The 23,205-nt window shown below is 39.9% G+C and overlaps 1 protein-coding gene across 3 annotated transcripts in view; it reads left to right on the top strand.

Moving 5' to 3' along the window:
* The window catches only part of MORC4 (MORC family CW-type zinc finger 4), a 56,721-nt gene extending 35,343 nt beyond the window's left edge, over positions 1–21,378 (top strand). For 2 of the 3 annotated variants that reach the window (XM_003414815.4, XM_010594700.3), the window contains 7 exons: positions 270–398; positions 2,157–2,225; positions 3,112–3,160; positions 4,571–4,746; positions 15,799–16,480; positions 16,789–17,072; positions 17,371–21,377. In XM_003414815.4, coding sequence (XP_003414863.1) covers positions 270–398; positions 2,157–2,225; positions 3,112–3,160; positions 4,571–4,746; positions 15,799–16,480; positions 16,789–17,072; positions 17,371–17,524 — 1,543 coding nt within the window. In that variant the 3' untranslated portion in view covers positions 17,525–21,377. Of the gene's footprint in view, positions 1–269; positions 399–2,156; positions 2,226–3,111; positions 3,161–4,570; positions 4,747–15,798; positions 16,481–16,788; positions 17,073–17,370 lie in introns of all 3 variants that reach the window. The other variant, XM_064278658.1, reaches the window with a different exon arrangement.
* Positions 21,379–23,205: the final 1,827 nt, after the last annotated feature.

Below are 23,205 nucleotides of genomic sequence, written 5' to 3'. Positions count from 1 at the left end.
GTTAAGATCTGTGGGCTGCTAACCAAAAAGCTGGAAGTTCAAATTCACCAACCACTCCTGGGAAACCCTGTGGGGCAGTTCTACTCTGTCCTGTCGGGTCACTAAGAGTCGGGATCAAACCAACTCGATGGCAACAGGTAGACTGTAACGATTCTAACACATTTCATATATAAAATTATGTTTTTCGCTTTTAGGGTATGTCTTTCTAATGTAAGCTAAAGCTCAGAGCTAGGATATACACAGTCACCCTTTTACTTTTCCCCATTCAGGAAGATTCCCGACCAGACGTGGGTACAATGTGATGAGTGTCTTAAATGGAGGAAGCTTCCTGGCAAGGTTGATCCATCTACATTACCTGCAAGATGGTTTTGTTACTATAATTCCCATCCAAAATACAGGTAAAGTTCTAAGACTCTATATTATTCCTGAGATAACCTCTAATTTGTCTCTGTATTCTAAAATACTTTTCCTCTCAAGTCCACACTCTTCACCCTGACATTTAAGCACCAGTGACAACCGATTCTACCCTACTTATCCAGCCTTATTTTCCACTGTACCTTAACACAAACCCTGCGCTTTAGCCAGGCCTATGGTTTCACAGTTCCCACATGTGCCGTGCTTATTTACTCCTCCATGACTTTTTGATAGTGTCGTTCCTTTTGCTTATGTTGGGGTATTCCAACTGCCTATCCAAATCACGTCCATCTTGGGAGCTTAAGTCTTCTTTGCAACCCTTTTCCTGTTGACAGTAGTTTAGTGATCTTCCTCTTGGATTTCCTGTTATCTCCTTCTTGACGTTTTTTTCACGTACGGTTTTGGATGTTTTTTGTATGTCTGTGCTTTGGCCCTTCAAGAGATTTTACACATTTTGAGAGCAAGGGCCTTACATTCCAGGTTGAGTCAATGATTTTCTTCCTATGCCTATTATACTTGAATCTCTGTTATAGTACCTGTTGTACATTGAATGTTGTTTTTTTTACTCTGCCCCTTGCAGCATCTAACATCTAATGTAGTGCTTGGCGTATCTATTGAATTGCAAACTTTAATTTAACAAATACTTATTCAGTTGACTTAGTGGTTACATAGGTTCATAATAAAGAGTCAATTTGTGTCAATTCAGCTGTGACTTTCTTAAAAACTTTTTTTGCAGGATAGGTACTAAAATGGAGTATGTTTTTTTAGAAATAAAAGTCTGAAAATGGAGGAAATTAAATAAATGAAGTCTAGATCTGTAATGTGTAAGCATTCTTCCATAGTTTCTAGATGTGCCTAAACGCCTCCCCACGGAGCGTAAATGGGATAGTGTGATTAGAATATGGGACTGAGTGCCTAGAAGTCTCATTTTTGAATGCTGTATCTCCTCTGTCAGTTTACACTTAGTCGGGGAGATGTAGCCTTCCAGGCCACTTTGCCCCCTTATAAAATAGGTATGACATAGGTTAGTAATAATAAAACTCTTATTACTTTGTATTTGCTTCTAAGATTACTTTTGGCCATTGAGTAAGTTTTCTAGTACTTTTCGTTTTTACTCCTAAAATTTTCTTCCTCATGCTTTACATAGATCAAGTGTTGATTGATTCATTTGTAGGATCTTTCTTTTCCTCTTCTTTCCTAGTCTCTGTTCTTTTGACAGTATAATCTTCTAGTCCCTTCTTGGTGCCCTCCATTTATCATAGCTTCTGATTTTTCTTCTTCAGGAAATCATTACCTACTCTTAGGGATCTTCATGCTTCTAGACTGTGTCTTGGGAATTAATTTCTTAGTAGATGAGAGACAAAAGACCTGGGTTGTAGTCTCAGCAATATTCCCTTGGTGTGGAACCTCAAGCAAGTCTCTCTTACACCTCAACTTTACTGTGTAAAAATAGAGATTATGCTTTTTTTCTGTCTACCATAATATGAATTTTGTAGCTGTCAAATACTTTGGAAAATCTTGGGAGAAAGGTGATATATATATACACCAAAATAATTATATGATGTTATTCTTTGAAATAAAGAGGTGCTACATGCTAGCCTGCACGCAGGTGTTGTGATGTGGGTGGTATCTGAACTCGATAACATGAGAGAATTGTTAACCTGCCTCGTCTGTGTGTAAAGAAAGTAAAGGTAAAGGGGCATATTCTGTTTCAAACAGATGATTTCTTCTCTCTGCTGCAGGAGATGCTCTGTTCCAGAGGAACAAGAACTCATTGATGAAGACCTGTACTTGAGCAAAGCTAAGAAACAGTTGAGTATTCCTGAAGATGGTGTTCTATATCATAGAGTAGGGAAGCCTGAGCCTTCCTAATAGGATGGGGGACTTGTGAGAAGACAGATGATGATGATGATGATGATTTTAGTTCTTAATGATTTCCCTCCTCACATCTCTGCTATTCCAATTCTTTATTTTTTTCTTACCATCTTCTGAATGTCTCAACTAGTATTTACATAGATAGATAGATAGCTGCCGTCGAGTCGACTCCAACTCATGGCAACCTTATGTACAACAGAACGAAACGCTGTGCGGTCCTGCGTCATCCTCACAGTTGCCGGCATGATCGAGTCCATCGTTGAGGCTATTGTGCCAGTCCATCTCACCGAGGGTCTCCCTCGCCCTCACTGGCCCTCTACTTCACCAAACATGATGTCCTCCTCCAGCGATTGATCCTTCCTGATGACGTGTCCAAAGCAAGCGAGTCTCGGACAGTGTTCTGTTGTGATCCATTGATCCATAAGGTTTTCATTGGCTAATTTTTTGAAGTAGATTGCCAGGCCTTTCTTCTAGTCTGTCTTAGTCTGGAAGCTCTGCTGAAACCTGTCCACCATGAGTGATCCTGCTGGTATTTGAAATACCGGTGACATAGCTTCCAGCATCACAACACGCAAGCCACCACAGTACGTGGTTTTTGTCTTTTTTTTTTTTTAACCCCAATTAGTCTTTAGTCCCTTTTTATTTGGTGGGGCATTCTAAATCTCTCTTCAGTAGCATGGTTCAGGAAGGAACCTTAGTTACTCAATGGAGCTGATAGTATTTCTAATTTTGAAGGGACACTATAATCTAAATCTATGATCGGTAATCCATTTCAAACTGAGAAATTTCAGGAGTGAACTAAATAACAGTTTTATCTTCTAGAGATCAGACTGTTGAGAAGAAGGTGCCTATGGAAAATGAGAACCACCAGGTGAGAAACAGACCATCCCTTCCTTTACTCACTCAAAATTTTCCCCAACAGTGGACATAGGTTGAAGGAAGCAGCAGCAATCTTGAAAGCTGCATAGGAAGAATGAACCATTTCTTCGGGTGATCTTTTTTTCATCGGAGCTTTTTTTGGTTTGACTTTGATCTACTGTTACTGAGGTCCTATGCTCAGATCATTAAATAACTTTCAGGGAAACTCAAAGAACCAACGTTTATTTCCTAGACTTGGAGTCAGTGCTGATTCTGGACAGTGTGAATGACACATTCAGTGACACAGAATATTCAGAATTGTGTTCCATCCTCATACAGGCTGCTCCTGTTGAGTGTCTGGTTTTTCCCAGTCTCCTTTCTTAGGATGCCAGGATTCAGGGGTGATTCCTTCCTCCTTCCTCTTAGGAAGAAGGGGTGGTTCTTTGTGCCCCTCCCTCATCCTTGCTTTCAGGCTGGCTGGCTTTATAAAGACTCTGCTGTTTTGAATTTTCAGGAGCACTGTCTCTCGGACATGGTTGCCCAGCTCCGGACGCTGAAGGGTGCAGTAAGGTTGGCCGTCCTTTCAGGGACACTCCTTTCCTGACAGCCGCCATAGCACCCATATATCTTCCTGACCCAACCTTGTCTTTCTGCATGATTTTTCTCTTGACCCTCTTTCCCAGAGAGACCCACTAGTTGCATGTTAGATTCACCTTCCGCCTACTTTATCAGGGTAGGTCGCACTGGTGAGGATAGAGGCAATTTAATAGTAGTTCTTCTTTTGATATGCTGCCAAGACCAGGCATATGAATAAGCAGGCTTCATATTCTAATGTCTTGGTTTAATAGTCTAATCTAGAGATTGAGAGATTTTCTGGGATGGCTCTGTCCTCATTCAGTTTACCTTCCCTTTGTATTCCTTCATTTTAATCATTCATACTATCTTCATAAGCTGTCTCTCCCACAAGACCCCAGGTGCATGTCTGTGTGTGTACTATGAATATATGTTAGTCTCTTGCATGCATTTCTCCAAAGACGGCACAGACATTCTTGCTGCAAGGCTTTTTCCCTCTACTCCTACCCTCATCAGATATCTTAGAGGACTGAAAACCCAGCCTCAAACTGGGTCACAAGAGAGAATAAGATGGTGATTAGGGTGCCTGGGCCTATGTTGTGGGTGGGATAACTCTAGGAGCCAATAAGCAAGTTGGGGGAGATCTGTTGGTCTCCATGTGATAAGGTCGTTAAATGAACTTGCCTGGGTTCAGTGTTCTAGTGTACCTTACCGCGCACTGTTTGTTTTGTATACAAAACAGGTTCTTTTTATTTGGTCAAGTGTTTTTTCCCAGCATCAGAAGGATTGACTCATCTTTGGTACTTGGTTTGAAATTGAGATTTTTATGAATCATTTCTTTCTTTGCTAGGTATTCACTAATCTACCGAAGATCCCTACAGTTCAGGATATGGCTGGATTTAATAACAAGACAATTGGATATGAGGAAATTGATAGCCCTCACCCGCCTCCATCCGTTGAAGAAGAAAGCAGAACTCCTCCTCTTCAACTGAAGCCTCTGGACTCTGGTGTTTTCCAGTGTTCCAGGTAGGTGAAAGCATAGTGTGTCTTCAATAGTAAGCCTCAGGGTCCATTTTCCAGTAGAGCAAGTTGATATGTTTTATCATGTTTGTTTTTACTAATGCCTAGCATGGAGTTCAGAAGGATAAACACCATTTGGGGCTGATAGAATTGTGTGTCGCATGTACCCCCAATTCTTCCAAAATTCCAACTAGCAGCTATGTCAAGTATATTTTTATTTTTTTACTTTTTCGAGGTGATCATTTGCTGAATGCTTTTTGTGTGGTTATGTTTTCACATTATGTTGGAAATTGTGCAAGTGAAATAATGAATGTGAAAACTCTTTGACAAGCATAAAAAATGCTTTCCTTAAGTTTATGGATATTGAAGTCTTCTTGGGGCCTCATAGGCTTAGCAGATATTGGCCATGTATAAAAACAACTGTTAGAAGTTTATCTGTGCCATTAGGTAAGCCTTTCAGTTCATTGTTTTCTGAAGTAAATTACTAATATAAGTTTAGTCTTGGGCTTTACTTGGTCATTGTTAAGTACCTCATCAATATTATTTTGTTAGTCTTTATAACAGGAATGAGCATAATTTTTTTCTTAGATATCAGGAGTATTTCAAGCATGGAAAGATATGGCTGCCCGATACTGCCATGAGACTGGAACTCAAGATTCCTAATTGTGACTCCTTGCTTTCTCCTCTCTACTATGCTTCTCACTTCTGGCAGGGCTGTGCCATAGGGCTAGCACAGAGTTGCTCTCTAATAGTAAAAACATCTATCGTTATTGATAATGTGACTCTTATATAGTGGGATGTGAACTTTTCAATGACCCTTTTCAGTTTGTGTATCTTCTAAGCATATTGTAGGATAAAGGCAATGAAACCCATGATAGCGTAAAAATTATTCCTGGCATCCCTCCTCCCCCTCCAACATTACTGATTCTCTTCCCTATTTTTTGCTTCTTAGGCAAATCTTTTCAGCTTTTTGCCTAGACAGATATCTCTACAGGTGTGAGTAGTTATATCTGCATAGTGATTCTTCCACAATTAATCCCAGCAGATATTGGAAGGCACCATGACCCCCTGAACAGGAACAGACAGCTTCAAGAGAGGAAGTAAGCTTGTAGGAGCAAAACTAATGAAACTGAAGGAGTTAAATGAGAATATGTATGAAAGCATCTAGAACAGTGCCTTGAATATAGTAACCAAAACCAAACCAAATACGTTGCTGTCGAGTCGATTCCAGCTCATAGAGACCCTACAGGACAGACTAGAACTGCCCCATAGGATTTCTAAGGAGCGGCTGGCTTTTTGGTTAGCAGCCGAGCTCTTAACTACTGCACCACCAGGCTCCTTGCATATAGTAGGTGCTCAGTAATTAGTGGTTGAATCTGAATCATATTGAAGGAGCAATTTCTAAGATTGAACTATGCAGCAAGGGAGTAAGAAACATAGTCCAGCCTTACTCTCGGGAGCTTGAACCTAATCCTACCCTGTACCCATCCTTCCTTTTCCAATTCCTGTTATAGGTTGGAAGGGGTGTAGAATAAGTGCTATGTGATTTTGGACCACATTGTTACCTTGTTAGCGTGTCTATCTCCTGGAGATGCCCGTTTCACCATTGCCACTGCAGCATCAGATGGCATTGCTCTTTGAAGGCCATCCTTTCCTGCTGTGGCCACTTTTTCTTTTTCAGTGTTTCTTTTGTAACTCAGTGGTTTTCAGTAACCTTAAGTGGATTATAAGCGCCAATTTATTTGTGTGTATTTTATGAGTGCAGTATACTGTGCATCCATTGGGTGGCATACTTTATCAGTCTCTTGGAATTTCCTACAGCCGGAATCAACTCGACGGCAGTGGGTTTTTTGGTATTGGAATTTTTGTATGTGTCTTTATGAAACTGCTGTATCCAGAGTGGAGTTTTTGCTGTAGGAGACAGGTAAAGGAAAGTATTTTGACTGTTCAGATGTGGTTTTAATCTGTTGAAAAAAGATTACGACAAGAAAAAGAGATACGTGATACTAGAGGCTACTGATGTCACATGTTATGTAGGTTGAGATAATGATTATGATTATGTCATTTAAAGCTACATGTATGGGGGATTCAGATTGATTGGGTAGAGTCTGCATTTTCTGTTGGTGGGGGTGTGGGTAGAAATGTGCTGAAGAGCTCAGTAAAATATATATAGTTTCTGGTAAGACAGTGTTAATAGAATAATAGGTTTCATCAAGAGTTACAGAGGTCTCCTTTTTCGTTATCAAAACCTGAAGCTGGTAAGAACCCTTGGGTCATGTAGTACAGCTCTCTATCTCTAGGTAAAATAAGCATATACTATCCAAGAGAGTTTTTAAAGGTTCTGTTGGTGCAGATTGTATGACCTAGCAGGAGCTTCAGAGGTGTCATTGGAAATAACTTTGATCCTTACAAATGTAGGAAGGAGGGAAGCTGCAGTAAATAATATTTTGGGCCAGTATGTAACCAGACATAACCTGTTAGGGGAAGACAGCTTATTTTTGTTAAAGGAAATAATCCCTTGCTATTCATTCATTCTACGTATATTTGAGTGTTTACTATATAAAAGGCACTGTTCTAGAGCAGTGAGGGAAACAATGAAGGGGTTTATAATAGTCTATAGTTTCATATATAAGTATCTCCAATACATGACAGATCGTATATGGGTGGTAAACAGTACGGTCTAAAATAGCCATAAGCATGTGGACAAAGGGGAAAATTAGTGGATGTAATTTATTTAGGTATTTAAGAGAACTTTTGAGTAATGTATATACCAATGACTAATTAATTGATGTTTTAAAAGGATAAACAAAAAGAAAAATCTGAATTGCACTGTAGCGGTGGAAGGAGAGGAGCAGGGACATTTTAATTATGTTTAAATAAATATTTGAAACAACAAGGAGTAGAAATAGAAGAATAATTTTATTAATGAATAAGATTGATTTAGGGGCCAGAATTAACATTTTTTTTTATTAACATTTTAAAATATGATATGGGAGACAAGTTTCCAAAATGGAGAAGTGAACATGGTGGACTCTCTGCAACAAATAACCATTTAACTAAAGAAAATCATATATGTATATATGTGTGTGTGTGTGTGTGTATAAATATACATAAAATAAAAAGCATTTAAAGTTTCTGGATATTGTTTCAGGGCATAGAGCAAATGGAGAATACATGCAAGAAAACCTACTAAAACTTAAAAAAGAACAGCAAGAGTCTGTGGCATTGAAACACAACCTGCTCCCCCTGCCACCAAGCTCTGTCTTATGAAAACAACTTAAAGAGCTCTAATTAGGCAGGTGCAGTCAATAAGATGGGAGTTCCCTCTTCCCCTAGCTCCCAGTCTAAAGCTATAGCTTCACCCCTGGAGAGGCAGGCTTCCAGTGTTTCTTATCTTGCCCAGTCCCTCCCAGTACAGTTGCAGAAGCTCTATTCCAGGCAGACCTGAAAAGACTGGGTCTCTGTTTCCCAACCTAGCTCACTTTTTCCCCACCTAGCCCCTGCTAGTAGGGTGGAAGCACTACCCCAGGTGCAGCAAACCGAGACTGCTGGTCCCCTCTTGCTCTCATCCCAGCTTGCTCATAGGGCAGAGGTTCCACATTGGGAAGGGCAAGCCAAGAAGACTAGGGGCCACCACCCACCACTTCAGTAGCAACTCATATAGCAGAGGTTTCACTCCAGAAATAGGCCTCTCTCCCTGCCTCCAGTTCTTGTGCAGTGACAGAAGTTCTGCCCAGGGAGAGAGGCAGGCTTTCAGGATGAAGAACTCCACAGCTCTACCCAAGGAAGCTGACTTTATTTGGAACAAAGCATGGTAAATTCCAACTCTACGGGTATTGCCAAAAACAATGGAGATCTTGGTGGAGAGCAGTTAAGAAAGCACTTTTAGCTACAGGATACAAGTAGCAACAGGCAAAATGGCAGAGCAAAAACGACAGCCAAGAAGAGCCCTGGAATCATAGTCAGCCCTAGGATCAGGAAGGTTGTATACATGTACTAGATGCACCCACTAAGGAGCAATCAGAACAGGACATAAGATAGACTTGAAAGCATTTTCCAAGCCATACACAAATCAGAGGACAGAGCTTCACTGGCATTTGGGGCTTAAGTACAACCTCTGACCAATGCTCCTAAATAACCAGTGGGTCAAAGATAAAAGCACAAGAGAAACTAGAAAATATCTTGAGAAGATGAAAGTGAAAACACAACATACTGTAACTTATGGGATGAAGCTAAAGGAGTACTCACAGGGAAACTTATGTTTGCAAATGCTTATGTTAAAATTGAGCAGATATTTCAAATCAGTGACCTAACTTTTCACCTTAAGAAGCTACAAGGTAAACCTAAACCTAAATCAAGCAAAGAAGGAAATAATAAAGATTAGAGCAGAAACAAATGAAATAGAGAATAGAAAAACAAAATCGTTGAACCCAAAAGTGATTTCTTTAAAAAGAACAACAGCTAGACTGAACGAGGAGAGAGAGAAAGAGCATCTCAAATTACTAAAATCAGAAATGAAAAATGGGACATCACTGCTGACCTTCAGAAATAAAGAGGATTGTAAGGGAATACTATGAACAGCTGTGTCAACAATTTAGATAACTTGGTTGAAATAGATACATTCCTATAAAAACACAAACTACCAAACTAACTCAAGAAGAAATAGAAAACCTGAATAGATCAACAAGAAATAAAGAGATTGAATTATTCACTAAAAACAAAAACTTTACACAAAGAGAAAACCGTGGTGGCGTAGTGGTTAAGGCAGTTCACACCCACCAGGTGCTCTCTGGAAACTCTATGGGGCAGTTCTACTCTGTACTATAGGGTCACTATGAGTTGGAATTGACTCGACAGCAGTGGGTTTGGTTCTTTGGTTTTTTACACAAAGAAATCCTCAGGCTCAGGTGGCTTCATTAGTGAATTCTACCAAACATTTAAAGAATTAATAGCAACCCTTCAGAAACTCTTCCAAAAAGTAGTGGAGGAGGGATCACTTCCCAACTCATTGTATGAGGTCAGTACTACCCTGATACCAAAACTAGATGAAGACATTACAAGAACAGAACTGCAGATTATCACCCCATATGAAAATAGATGCAAAAGTCTTCCAAAAAAGCAAACTGGATACAGCAATATAAAAAGCAACATACATCATAACCAAGTGGGATTTATCCCAGGAATGCAAGGGTGGTTTAACATAAGAAAATCAATGTAATGCACCATATCAATAGGAAAAAAAGGACAAAAACCACACGGTCATCTCATTAAAACCAAAAAACCAAACCCAGTGCCGTCGAGTCGCTTCTTACTCATAGCGACCCTATAGGACAGAGTAGAACTGCCCCATAGAGTTTCCAAGGACCGCCTGGTGGATTCGAACTGCCGACCCTTTGGTTAGCAGCTGTAGCACTTATCCACTACGCCACCAGGGTTTCCGTCATCTCAATAGATACAGAAAAAGCATTTGACAAAATATTACAACCGTTGATGATAAAAGTAAGTCTTAACAAACTAAGAATAAAAGGGAACTCCCTCAACCTGATAAAGGGCATCTAGAAAAAAATCCACAGCTAACATCACATAATGCTGTAAGACTGAACACTTTCCCCAGAAGAACAGGAACAAATCAAGGATGCGTTCTTTCACCACTTTTAGTCAACATTGTACTGGAGGTTCTAGAGAGAGAATATAGGCAAGAAAAAGAAGTAAAAAGCATCCAAATTGGAAAGGAAGAAGTAAAATAATCTCTATTTGCAGATAACATTTTATATGTAGAAAGTCCTAAGGAATCCACTAAAAGTTTTAGAATTAAAAAACCAGTTCAGCAAGGTTGTAGGAGCAAGATTAATATGCAAAAGTTACTGTATTTTGTGCAAATAACACGTAAAAAATTAACATAGCAGCACTTCTGAAAATACTTTACTGGGAAGGGCACCATTGATGTTTGTTTGTTAACCACGCCCTCCCCCCTGAGATACTTTCATAATCACCATGGTACAAACTTTTTTTACATGTTGTCCTAAAAAAAATTAGCATAGCGCACTTAGGAAAATTCCTCAAGGGAGGAGTGAGTAGTTGGCAAACAAACGTAGGAGGTGTGCGTTGTTTGCATAAAAATACAGTAGTTCTATTTCTATATATTAGCAATAAACTGCATGAAAATGAAATTAAGAAAGCAATTCCATTTATAGTAACTTAGAAAAATGAAAAGTAAATTTAGCAGAAGTACAAGATTTTGTATACTGAATCTACAAAATATTATTGAAAGAGATTAAAGAAGAGCTAAATAAATGGGAAGAAATTACATGTTTTTGAATCAGAAAGTTTAATATTGTTAAGATGGCAGTAATCCCCAAATTGTCCTTCAGATTCAGTGCAATCCCTATCAAAATATCAGCTGGCTTTTTTGCAGAAATTGGCCATCTTGCCCTAAAATTCATATAGAAATGCTAGGGACACAGAATAATCGAAACAATTTGGAAAAAGAACAAAGTTGGAGGAATCACGTTTCCCTTTGGTAGTCTGTAGTAAAGCCACAGTGGTCAAGACAGTGTGATACTGGTATAAGAATAGACATATGGAACAGAACTTAGAGTTAAGAAATAATGCCCTACATTCGTATTTTCAACAAAGATGTTTAGAAAATTCAATGAGGGAAAGAACTGCCTTTAATACTTAAATTGAACTTCAGGTATTGAAGGGCATTATCGATAAGGTGGAAAGACCACCCACAGAGTGGGGGTTATTATATTTGATAAAGGGTTGGTATCCAGAAAACATAGAAATTATTGCTTGAATAATAAAAAGATACATAACCCAATTAAAAATGGGCAAAGGATCTGAATAGGCATTCTTCCAAAAAAGATACACAAATGACCACTAAGCATATGAAAAGATGCTCAACATCTTTAGACAGCAAGAAAATGCAAATCGAAACTACAATGAGACACCACTTCACACCCACTAGGATGACTGTTATCAAAAAGATAGACAATAACAAGTGTTGGTAAGAATGTGGCAAAATTGGAATCTTCATGTACTGCTGGTATAAATGTAAAATGTTGTAGCTTCTTTGGAAAATGGTCTGACAGTTCCTCAAAATGTCAGACACCGTTACATATGACCAAGCAATTCCACTTCTAGGTATAAAAAAAAACCCATTGCCGTTGAGCCGATTCCGACTCATAATGACCCTGTAGGACAGAGTAGAACTGCCCCGGAGGGTTTCCAAGGAGCGCCTGGTGGATTCAAACTGCCGCCAGCTGTAGCTGTTAACCACTGCGCCGCCAGGGTTTCCACTCCTAGGTGTATACTCGATAAAATTGAAAGCATATGTCCACACAAAAACTTGTGCACAAATGGTCATAATAGCATTATTCATAATAGCCAAAAAGTAGAAACAACTCAAATGTCCATCAACTGATAGAAAAATGGTGTATCCATACAATGGAATATTATTAAGCAGTAAAAAGGAATGAAGTACTGATACATGCTACAACGTGGATGAACCTTGAAAACATTGTTCTAGGTGAAAGAAGCCAGACACAAAAAGTTACATATCGTATGCTTCCTTTTATATGAAATACCCAGTATAGGCAAATCTATAGAAACAAAAGTAGATTAGTGATTGCCTAGGGCTAGGTGGGGAAACCCTGGTGGTGTAGTGGTTAAGTGCTAAAATCATTGAATTGTAGACTTTGAGTGAATTTATGTCAGATGTATCTCGATAAAGATGTTAAAAATATATGATCTGGAAGGAGTACATATGCACTGTTAAGGGCCCATGTTTTTGGTCCATATCTTTGCTTGTCAAAGTGCCTTAAACGTAGTAGGAAATATCTGTGAAATGAGTGATTAAAAAAAATCTTAATAGAATATAGCATTTCCTATCTTAGTGAAATACTGGACTAACAGTGATAAAATATAGAAACCTCTCAGAAATCATTGTGAATGAGCAGAAGCATGGCATATGTGTGTCTTTGTTAGAAAATGTAAAACCCTGTATTTAAAAGAGATAATAACTCAAAATGCACCTGTGAGGCAACGGACAATGGAGGACTATGACAGAAAAAAGAAAGATAATGAAAGGAAACTTTATAGTTAGAGAAGAATTCCTGGTGTGTGAATTAGTGAATAAAGGTCTGGTAAGAGAATCAATTGCCAGAGGGACGAACCCAGACCTTCTAGAGAGGAAGCATAGAACCAATACATAGAATCTGCTTATTTTTCTCTCAGTCCTTTAATGGTACATTTTTTATTGCCTCTTATTGTGCAAGTTTTGTTCTCTCATCCCCCATCCAGTCAGCTAATTAAAACATGGGCTCTTCTGCCAAGGAGCTTACAATTTAGTAGAGAACCTAGGATATACACACATATATACACACACAGTAGAAAACGGTAAGTGTTATAATAGATTGCTAAAAATGCTAGAGAAATTCAGAAATAGCATTTGAGCTGGATTTAGACATGCAGTGTTGGGGAGGAGAAGGGTATTCAGTTTTACCAAAATAAAAACCAAACCCATTGTCGTCGAGTCAATTCTGACTCATAGCTACCCTACAGGACAGGGTAGAACTGCCCCATAGGGTTTCCAAGGCTGTAATCTTTACAGAAGCAGATTGCCGCATCTTTCTCCTGCAGAGTGCCTGGTGGGTTCTAACCACTGATCTCTTGGTTAGCAGGCAAGCACTTAACCACTTTGCCACCATGGCTCTTTTATGTCCCAGCTCTGTCATCTACTAGCTACATAACCATGGAAAAGTTACTTAACCTCTCTAGGCCTCAGCGTCCTCTTAAAAAATAGAGATAATATCATCTACCTTGGAGTTACTGGAAAATTAAGTGAGATAATACACGTAAAGCACTTCTCACACTGACACACAGCAAGTGCTCAATAAATGTTTCATATGTTTTCTCAGGGAAAACCTTGAATGCCAGGATAAGACATCTGGCTGGGCTTTTGTGTTGCCTTGTTGTTGTTAGGTGTTGTTGAGTTGGTTCTGACTCTTAGCGACCCTATGTACAACAGAATGAAACACACTGCCTGCTCCTGCGCCATCCTGACAATTGTTGCTATGTTTGAGCTCATTGTGTTGTGGAGAGCCATAACTAAAGAGTTCAAATAGGGGCGTAGCATCATCAGAGCAATGCCTTAGGAAGATTAACTTGGCAGTGGTCATCTGGAGGTGAGAGAAAAGGGGACCAGAGGAAGCTTTTGCAGTAGCCCAAGAAAGGAAATGAGAGCTCGAACTTGGGTGTTAACAGTCATAGATCTGTATAAAATTACTGAGAGGTTGGTTATGTTGTAACACAAATAGGGAACACTAGAGACAACAAGTTTGAGGATGAAAATGAAAAGTCCATTTTGTACATGCTGAGTTGAAATACCAGACAGTATGAAATGCAATACTGGAGATCAGGGCTTGGGGGAATGACTTGAGAGTTACTGCCCAGAGGTTATAGGCAAGAGGTTGTATGAGATTATCAAGGAAAAAAATGTAGGGAGAGAAGAGAAGATAGCTAACAACAGAACTTTACCCATTGCCATCAACTCAATTTCTACTCATGGCGACCCCATGTGTTACAGAGTAGAACAGAGCTCCATAGGGTTTTCTTGGCTGTAATCTCTGTGGAAGCAGGTTGCCAGACCTTTCTTCTTCAGTACCACTGGATGGATTCAAACTGCCAACTTTTTGATTAGCAGTGAAGTGCAAACCGTTTGCAAGTGGAAAAATGAAGAGAAGGCAGATAATATGACTTTAATTACCTTTTATAAAATTTGTTGTTGCTACCTGTTAGCATATACCCTTTCTTCATACCTTAAACTGATTGTTTTACCATCTTCCTAATTACCACAGGTAAATGGACCAGTCTGTAATGCCCCTTGCAGATGCTTTAAGATGGATACTACCTTTATTCTCACACAGCCCATAAATCCTTTTGCTTTTCCCCTAAGGCTAATATGACAAGATCTATTAAGATGGCAGACTAGTTATATTTCTGGGTGAATACTAGTTTTGAAGAACATATGTGGCTCAATAGAAAGCTATGATTTGAGAGATGTCTTACAGATATCCTCAAAAATTGCAGCAAAATATGGGCAGCCTTGAGGTACTATTAGGTGGCCAACAACATGTCTGACTCTTTTTCATTGAAACTTTTAAAGTTGATTTTTGCCTTGAAATTCCGTGGCTATCAGTGAGAAGGAAGAGTAGTTATAAGGGTAAAAATGGGGTTCCTGTCCTGCTTCATGATATAAAATTGCCAAAGGATGTCTCCAGCACCAGTTATTTTGTTAGTTCCTTCATTAGTGCATATAGCAGCCAGAATTGGAAGGTGATTTGAGGCCGTCGTCCTGGGCTTTCCTGAATTGTGTTTCCTTGGAACTGAGGGAGTACCTGCTTGTACCTGACAGGAAAATTCTTTTCCGTAAGGGGGAAATAACTTGAATTGTCCAATTCATTTTATTTGTTTCTGACTAGAGCCCTGTGGTTTAATTAACTTTTACAAGTGAACAATCCAGTTACCTGGCAAAGGAATTGTATGGTGTTCTGCAATATAAAAAAATGTGTGCTAAGTCTTTGATACTGGAAAGATTTTGTGACACTTTAAAATTAACTAGCTGGCGCTATTCTCCACATGTTCCACGAGGCCTTTTATGACCTTTTTTTTTATTTTTCCATTCTGGTGTTAGGGGATTTTATGTGTGTACTTCTTGTTTTCTTCCTTTATTTGCATTTAGGAAACTTGTAAGTCAAGCTGGTTTCAATTCTATTTTTAGAATTCTTACCAAGGTCAACCTGGTCCTGTTATATCCCAGTACTCTTTGTACCTTTCAACGTCATTTCTCTCTTAACATCAGTTGCTATTTCAGCTAGTTGCGTGAATGAAGGGCTTGGGATTTTGGGGTACAGCTGTTATTTCTAATCTGAAATGATCTGTGAATAACAGCTAAACACAGTTTTAATGTGGGAAATTTGAGGAGGGACTCCATAGAATAAGAATACACTTAGCCTGTATTGTGACAGCTTAAAATTTAATTTCTTCTTCTTGCAGTAAGTACAAATGGATCCTAGGTGAGGAACCTGTAGAGAAACGAAGAAGGCTGCAGAATGAGATGACAACACCTCCTCTAGATTATTCCATGCCTGGATCTTACAAGAGGGTAGAGGCAGCTGTTGCCTACCCAGAAGGGGAGAACAGCCATGATAAATCCAGTGTTGAGAGAAGCACACCACCATACCTTTTCCCAGAATACCCAGAAGCAAGCAAGAATACCAGTCAGGGTAGGGAGGTTTCAGTTCTGTATTCAGAGGCCCAAGGCCAACGCCAGGAGTCCCTGCTCCCTGAAGAATTAGAAGATCAGATGCCAAGATTGGTAGCAGAAGAGTCCAACAGAGGTAGCATGAGCGTAAACAAAGAAGAAGTGAACAAGGGGCCTTTTGTAGCGGTTGTTGGTGTTGCAAAAGGTGTTAGAGATTCAGGAGCTCCCATTCAGCTGATTCCTTTTCACAGAGAGGAGCTTGCTGAGCGAAGAAAAGCAGTTGAATCCTGGAATCCAGTGCCTTATTCTTCTGTGACTTCTGCCACAGCCATTGGGGAGAAAGGAAGGAGCTATGAGGAGAGTGGAGGTCGTAATACACCAAAACTTAAGAACCAGAGAGAGCTAGAAGAATTGAAGAGAACCACAGAAAAACTTGAACGTGTTTTGGCTGAAAGAAATTTGTTCCAGCAAAAGGTTAGATCAACACCTTACCAGTAACCCCAGAAGAAATCATTGTAACCAAGGGACCAGGGAATTGGTGCTGGGATAATTTTATGTCTTCAGGCCTTTAAACAGAAAATATGTCATTGAGTCATTCTGTGGTATATTTCAGGTTGAGTGAAACAGATGGCTTCCCTTCCATGTTTGAGATTGAAAGGGTCCATAAGTAGAGCAATCTGTATAGTGAAATCGCAAGGCAAATATATTAGGGACAATTTCAACAGTCTTTTTAGCTTTCAGTAGTATGTGGAGTCATTGAATTTCTGTTTCTTGGACTGCAGGTGGAGGAGCTGGAACAGGAGAGGAATCACTGGCATTCAGAATTCAAGAAAGTCCAACATGAATTGGTGACCTACAGTACCCAGGAGACAGAAGGCTTGTATTGGAGCAAGAAACACATGGGTTATCGCCAAGCTGAATTCCAGATTCTAAAAGCTGAGCTGGAAAGAACCAAAGAGGAAAAGCAAGAACTAAAGGAGAAACTGAAGGAGACAGAGACACACCTGGAGGTGCTGCAGAAGGCTCAGGTCACCTACCGGACCCCAGAGGGAGATGACCTAGAAAGGTTAATTACCAGGGTTTAGTTATCAGCTTGTAATGGGAAGCATCCCTTAGGACTCCCAGTTACTGTCATAGATAAGGGAGGAAGCTTTAATTCATAGGCCACCAATGATTGAGTTATTCTTAGAAAGCTGCAGCCAATCTCTCTGTTCTTGGTGGCATTGTGCTTTTTTCTTTCTTTCTAGCTAATGGAAACATAATTGTTGAGAAATATAGGCCCATTTTTAACGAGCTTCATTTTTTTCTGTTGGCTAATGACTTCAATGTCATCTCTTCTCCTGCCCCCTCACTCCATCATACAGGGCTTTGGCAAAGCTTACGCAGCTGCGTATCCACGTCAGCTATCTCCTTACTTCTGTCCTCCCTCACTTGGAGCTTCGTGAGATCGGGTATGACTCAGAACAAGTGGATGGGATCCTGTACACAGTGCTGGAGGCAAATCACATACTGGATTGAGCACCAAACTATATAGTCTACTCTTCTTTTCTCATCTCTTTTCTCCTTCTTCCTCCCTCCAATTCTTTCTCTCTCTCTCCATCCATCCCTCCCTCCCTCTCTCTCTCTCTTCCTCCTCGCTCCCTCTCTTCCTCCTCGCTCCCTCTCTTCTCCCTCTTAACTCTCTTTCTCTCTCACACCTTTATGCACTATAGAGAATCTTTGAGTAAATCCTGGCTCTTAATCAGTCTGCTTCTTACTCAGATTTGGTGTGGGGAAAGAGGCCAGTTAAATAGGCTTTCAAGAGTCCAGGAGCAGAAAAGCAGTAGTCACCAAGATAGGTGACCTGAACGCTTTAACTTTCATATGACCTAAATACTTGGCCTATTTCATATCCTTTCTCAAACAGTTTGTATTCATTTAAGTTTAATCAGTCATCAGATATTGGGGCCAATGTACCAGATGTTTTGGCCAAAACTAAGAAGTATAACTCTTGGTTCCGGACTTCAAGAATCTAACAATCTAGTTGGAAACACAAGACACATACCAAGTTAACTAACTGTACACAAAAGTGTGTGGTTCGTACAAGTGAGTGGTGCAAACATGATACAGAAGATCTGGGGAAGGTCAAGGAAGGCATCAGTCACATCAGAAATGGGACCTAAACTAAGGTTTAAAGAATGAGCATGAGCATACTGTTAACAGTGGTTGTTTTTTAGGCAGCAGAACTATGGTTGATGTTTTTTCTTCTTCCTATCTTCCTACCTTTTTCAAATTTTCTATAATAAACCTGTTATTCTTCTTACATTGGAAAAAATAAATTGTTTTAAAAAAGAATGAGTAGGCTTGGATTTAGATATTCAATAGAGATTATGTGAAAATATAAGGTAATGTTATATTTATAGTTTATTTTATGTTTAACATTACCTCTGGAAGAATAGCATGAACAAAGGCACAAAAAAACTGGAATGTGAAAAATGTGTTTGGTAGGAGTACTGAGTTAATGTAAAGTGGACCAAGGTTAAGTCATGACCCACCTACCAACACACCTCCCCCCACGCGTTTGCATTTTAATAAGAAATTTTTTGAAAACAAACCTTCAAGGCTCAAATTTATAAAATGTATCACCAAGTTGTGGAATCTCAGGTAGTGGCGAAGATATTTTAGAACAGGGATACCTATCTGATATTCTTCAGAATACACCGATCTACTCTTCAGGCTAGTGCTGAATGAGGGGTGAATCTCGTAGTATCAGAAATAATAAAACTTACACTCTTGTAAAAGTAGACATTTTATTTATCATTGCTTTATTATATTTATATAGCATATAACACTCCAAAGAGTTCAAGGTACTCTTCGAGAAACGTTGAACAATTAACACATAAAAATATACCAACAGTTGAAAAATAGGAAGTGCAGGAGAAACAGTAAGAGGGAGGTGGTATCAAGCAATGGCAAAAGATTAGTCCAGTGGAATGTTTTGGATATTCATTCCGTTTCCCCTCAGCAGAGTTACTTCAGAAGACATTTCCCAGCTTATTTTATGTCCTTTGAAAGGGGGCCCATCATAAATACTCCAGTGAGACTGCAAGGAATGGGGGGAGGCCAGAGGAGGTATCACCATTAGAATGAGTACTTAAAGGTATCCCTGTCCCCTTACCCTCCAGCTCCCCACAACGCTAGCATACCACAGGACGAATTTTCATGTTAGACATTTGAATTATGACATTGAAGGCCCCCAATTGTCTAAATAGAAATGCTACTGAGGGAGAAGGAACCCGTTAAGCCATTCTCTCAGTGATGCTTGTTCACCAGATGGGAGCTCCAATGGGTGGGACCTTGTGCAGATATGGACAATATGGATAGAAGTCTAGTAGAGGAAAAATTGAGAGCATTGAGGCTCAGCCTGTGCGTGGGCAAGGGCAGAGTAAGGAGGGCAAGCAAAAGGTAGAAAAATTTAACTCATCTTTTAAATTTTTTTTTTTACTAGTGCTAGCTTTCACTGCAATGCCTAGTCCATGGCCCCAACCCCACAGTCATTGTTCAGCAGTAGTTCCCTGTGTGAGTCCATTACACTAGAGCTACCTGTTTGTTAGCTATCTGCTATAAAACCATACCAGCATGAGATCCCTTTAATTTAACGAGTGTTACATGCCACTGTGGGGAGATTGAGAAGTGTCCCCCAGCCTTACCAGAATTTATGATCTAGTGTGGAAATGAAAGACATTCAGAAAAAAAGTGGGGGTTTTCTCCTGGCTTTCCTGTTAGATTAACATAATCATAATTCTCCTTTCAAATGTCTCTCACAGTTCCCCTTTACTTTTCATTTCCACTATCAGTATTTAGGTCCTTGTTACTTTATGCCTTAATAACTGAAATAGATTCTTAACTGGCCTCCCTTGCCTCCTGTTCTCACTCCTTCAGTCCACCCTACTCACTGTCGCTAAATTGCTCTTAAAGACCTCATCACATTACACTTCTGCTCAAAGACTTGCTAGTGCTCCCAATTGCCCACAAAACATAATACAAATCCTTAGCATGGTGCTCAAAGCCCTTTGTGATCCGGCTTCAACCATCTTCTCTAAATGCATCTTCCAATATTCCAAATGAAAATCACATACCATTCACACTGAACTCTCCTTTGGTTTGTGGACATGCCGCCTCCACCTATGCTATATAATTCCCTTCACCTGGAATGTTCTCCCTCATCATCTTTCCTTTGGCTGAAACGTCAACTATTTTTTTTTTTCCTGAAGCTTCCTCTGATTAATGCGGGCAGCTGTGACATTTCTATTTGAACATTTAAGTCCTGTTGTGCCACTTAAAAGGTTCTTACCACAAATTGTCTTGTCCTGTCTCCCCTATTAGAAAGTTCCATATCCAAATATTCAGCTGCCCACTTTACAGTTACACATCTCACAGGCATTCAAATAAAATGTGTTAAAAATAGTCTCTCTAGCACTGTTCTCTCCCCAGTTTTCCTCATCTTAGGAAATGACAGCTCCACTCATTGAGCTGCTTACGCCGCAAACCTGGAAGTCATCCTTCATTTTCTCCTCTTATTCCACGCATCCTGTCTGTCAAGTCTGTCAATTCTACTTCCAAAGCATATCCTGAATCCACTTACTTTTACCACAGCCACCTTAGTCCAAACTACCATTGTTTCCCATGGACTACAGCACCTCCTAACTAGTCTCCCTGTTTCCACTCCTGTCTTACCCCACAATTGTCTTATCACCTCAGCTGCAGTGATTTTTTAAAAAATGCAAATCAGTTCATGTGACTCCCCTGCTTAAAACTCTTCAGGACTTCTCATTTCACTTAAAATCCAAACTCCTTACAACATCCTACAAGACTCTGCCTACTTCTCCTACTTTGCCTCATGCTTCTCTTTATCATGTGGCACTCTTCTGACTCAACTGTGGCCTTTCTCTTCCTGAAACTTCAAACTCTTAGAGCCTTTACCCATGCTGTTCCCTCTCTGGAATATTCTTATCCCCAGCCTTGGCATGGTTGGCTATTCCTCATCCTTCAGGTTTTAGTGTTTAAGTATCACTTCCCCGGATGGGCCTTCCCTGACAGCCTTTTTCTCTCTCTACCCTATTCTCTATTACTGCATCCTATTTTAATTCATAGCACTTCTGACAATTTGTAGTTATGTATTTGGTTGTTTACTTTCACTCATTCAACAGGTATTTATTGGATACCTACTATGTGCTGTGTGATACACAGTGGTGAATACAACACATGTGGTCCCTGTCTGCCTCCTTCACTAATAAGTTCAAGGGCCATGTCTGTTTTTGCTATCCCAGAGCTTATCATAATAACCCGGGATACAATAGGTAATCAATAAATGTTTTTTGGAACACATACATTGCTGGTAGGAGTGTAAAATCATTCAGCCACTGTGGAAAACAGTTTGGCAGTTCCTAAAAAAGTTAAAAATAGAATTACGATATGACCCAGCAATTCCACTCCTGGGTCTATATCGAAAAGACTTGAAAGCTGAGACTCAGACAGACATATGTTTACCAATGTGCATTGCAGTGCTATTCACAATAGCCAAAAGGTGGAAAACACACAAGTGTCCATCAGGAGATGAATAGATAAGCAAAATGTAGTATATATATTCAGTGGGGCATTATTCAGCCATAAACAAATGAAGTTCTGATAATCTTGAAAACAGTATGCTCAGTGAAATAAGTGAGACACAAAAGAACAAATACTGTTTTCATCCCGCTTAGATGAAATGTCTAGGATAGGCAAACCCATTGAGACAAAAGATTAATGGTTACCAGGGGCTGGGAAGAGGGGGGATGGGGAGTTAGAAAAAAAAGTTGTTTAATGAATGAGTTAATAATGGGAACTACGCTTTGTTCATATCTCCATCCCTTAAGGGGCCTAGAATAGTGTCTCATTCATTAAAAAAAAAAAAGCAATTGTGGAGTCAATTTCGACTCAGCAACCCTATAGGACAGAGTAGAACTGCCCCATAGTTTCCAAGGCAGTAATCTTTACGGAAGCAGACTGCCACATCTTTCTCCCACAGAGCAGCTGGTAGGTTTGAACCACCAACCTTTCACTTAGTAGCTGAGCACTTTAACCACTGGTCCACCAGAGCTCCTTGCGTTTTTCATACAAAAGGAGCCCCAAACCCGTTGCCACTGAGTCCATTCCAACTCGGCCGCCCTTTAGGACAGTAGAACTATCCCACAGAGTTTCCAAGGAGCCGCTGGTTGATTTGAACTGCCAATCTTTTGGTTACCAGGCAAGCTCTTAACCACTGTGCCACCAAGGCCCTTTCATAAAACCAAAAACCAAACCAATTGCCGTCGAGTCGATTCTGACTCATAGCAACCCTATAGGACAGAGTAGAACTGCCCCATAGTTTCCAAGGAGAGCCTGGCGGATTCAAGCTGCTGACCTCTTGGTTAGCAGCTGTAGCACTTAACCACTGTGCCACCAGGGTTTCCATAGTAGGGGTTAAATAAATACAGTATGTGTGAGGTAGATAACATTCCTGTACACAAAATTCTGAAAGATGGAGGATAAGTGCTACAGGTTAGGGGGAGCAGTCAGTGTGAGCTGGAGCAGCCTAGTGTTTCTCCTTCGCTGGTCGTTGAATTGGATCATCTGGAAAACTACCAAAGGAGAAAATGAATGAATGTAGGTGCTCTTTAGCCCAAACATTCTGAAAATGATCAAAAGCAGGCTCCCTAGCATGCAATTATAAAATACTGATGATTGCAGAATGTAACTAGGAAAAGGCTGTAGAGAACAGATCTTGAGAGTGAGACTAAGAGGAGAAACCAGGCTACTGTTCACCTTTTCCAAGAGTGGTGGTAGTTTATTTTTTCAAGAGAAGAAAGAGGAGCTATTTACAAGCAAAGAACAGAGAGGAGTTTCTAGGAAGAATGTTCCTGGCACATAGTAAGAGGTCAGTACAGACTTGTTAGATGAACAAATGGGCATCTGGCAGAAACTAGGCCAGAGACCTCATGGCCCTAAGGGATAGGAATATTTGCTGGCTCATGTCCAGTGATAGCAAATAATCTGGGTTAAAAATTTACAGAGGCTTAATTAGCAGACTCTCCATTCCCAAGGGCAGTCTTCAGCTAGAACATCTTCTGGTGTTCTGTGCTATGAATTAAAACCTCTTTCTGTAGCAGTGTATAGGGTCGCTGTGAGTTGGAATCGACTCA

Source organism: Loxodonta africana, chromosome X (genome assembly GCF_030014295.1).
Source record: "Loxodonta africana isolate mLoxAfr1 chromosome X, mLoxAfr1.hap2, whole genome shotgun sequence".
Lineage (NCBI taxonomy): Eukaryota > Metazoa > Chordata > Mammalia > Proboscidea > Elephantidae > Loxodonta > Loxodonta africana.
This window is presented reverse-complemented; position numbering and strand designations above follow the sequence as displayed.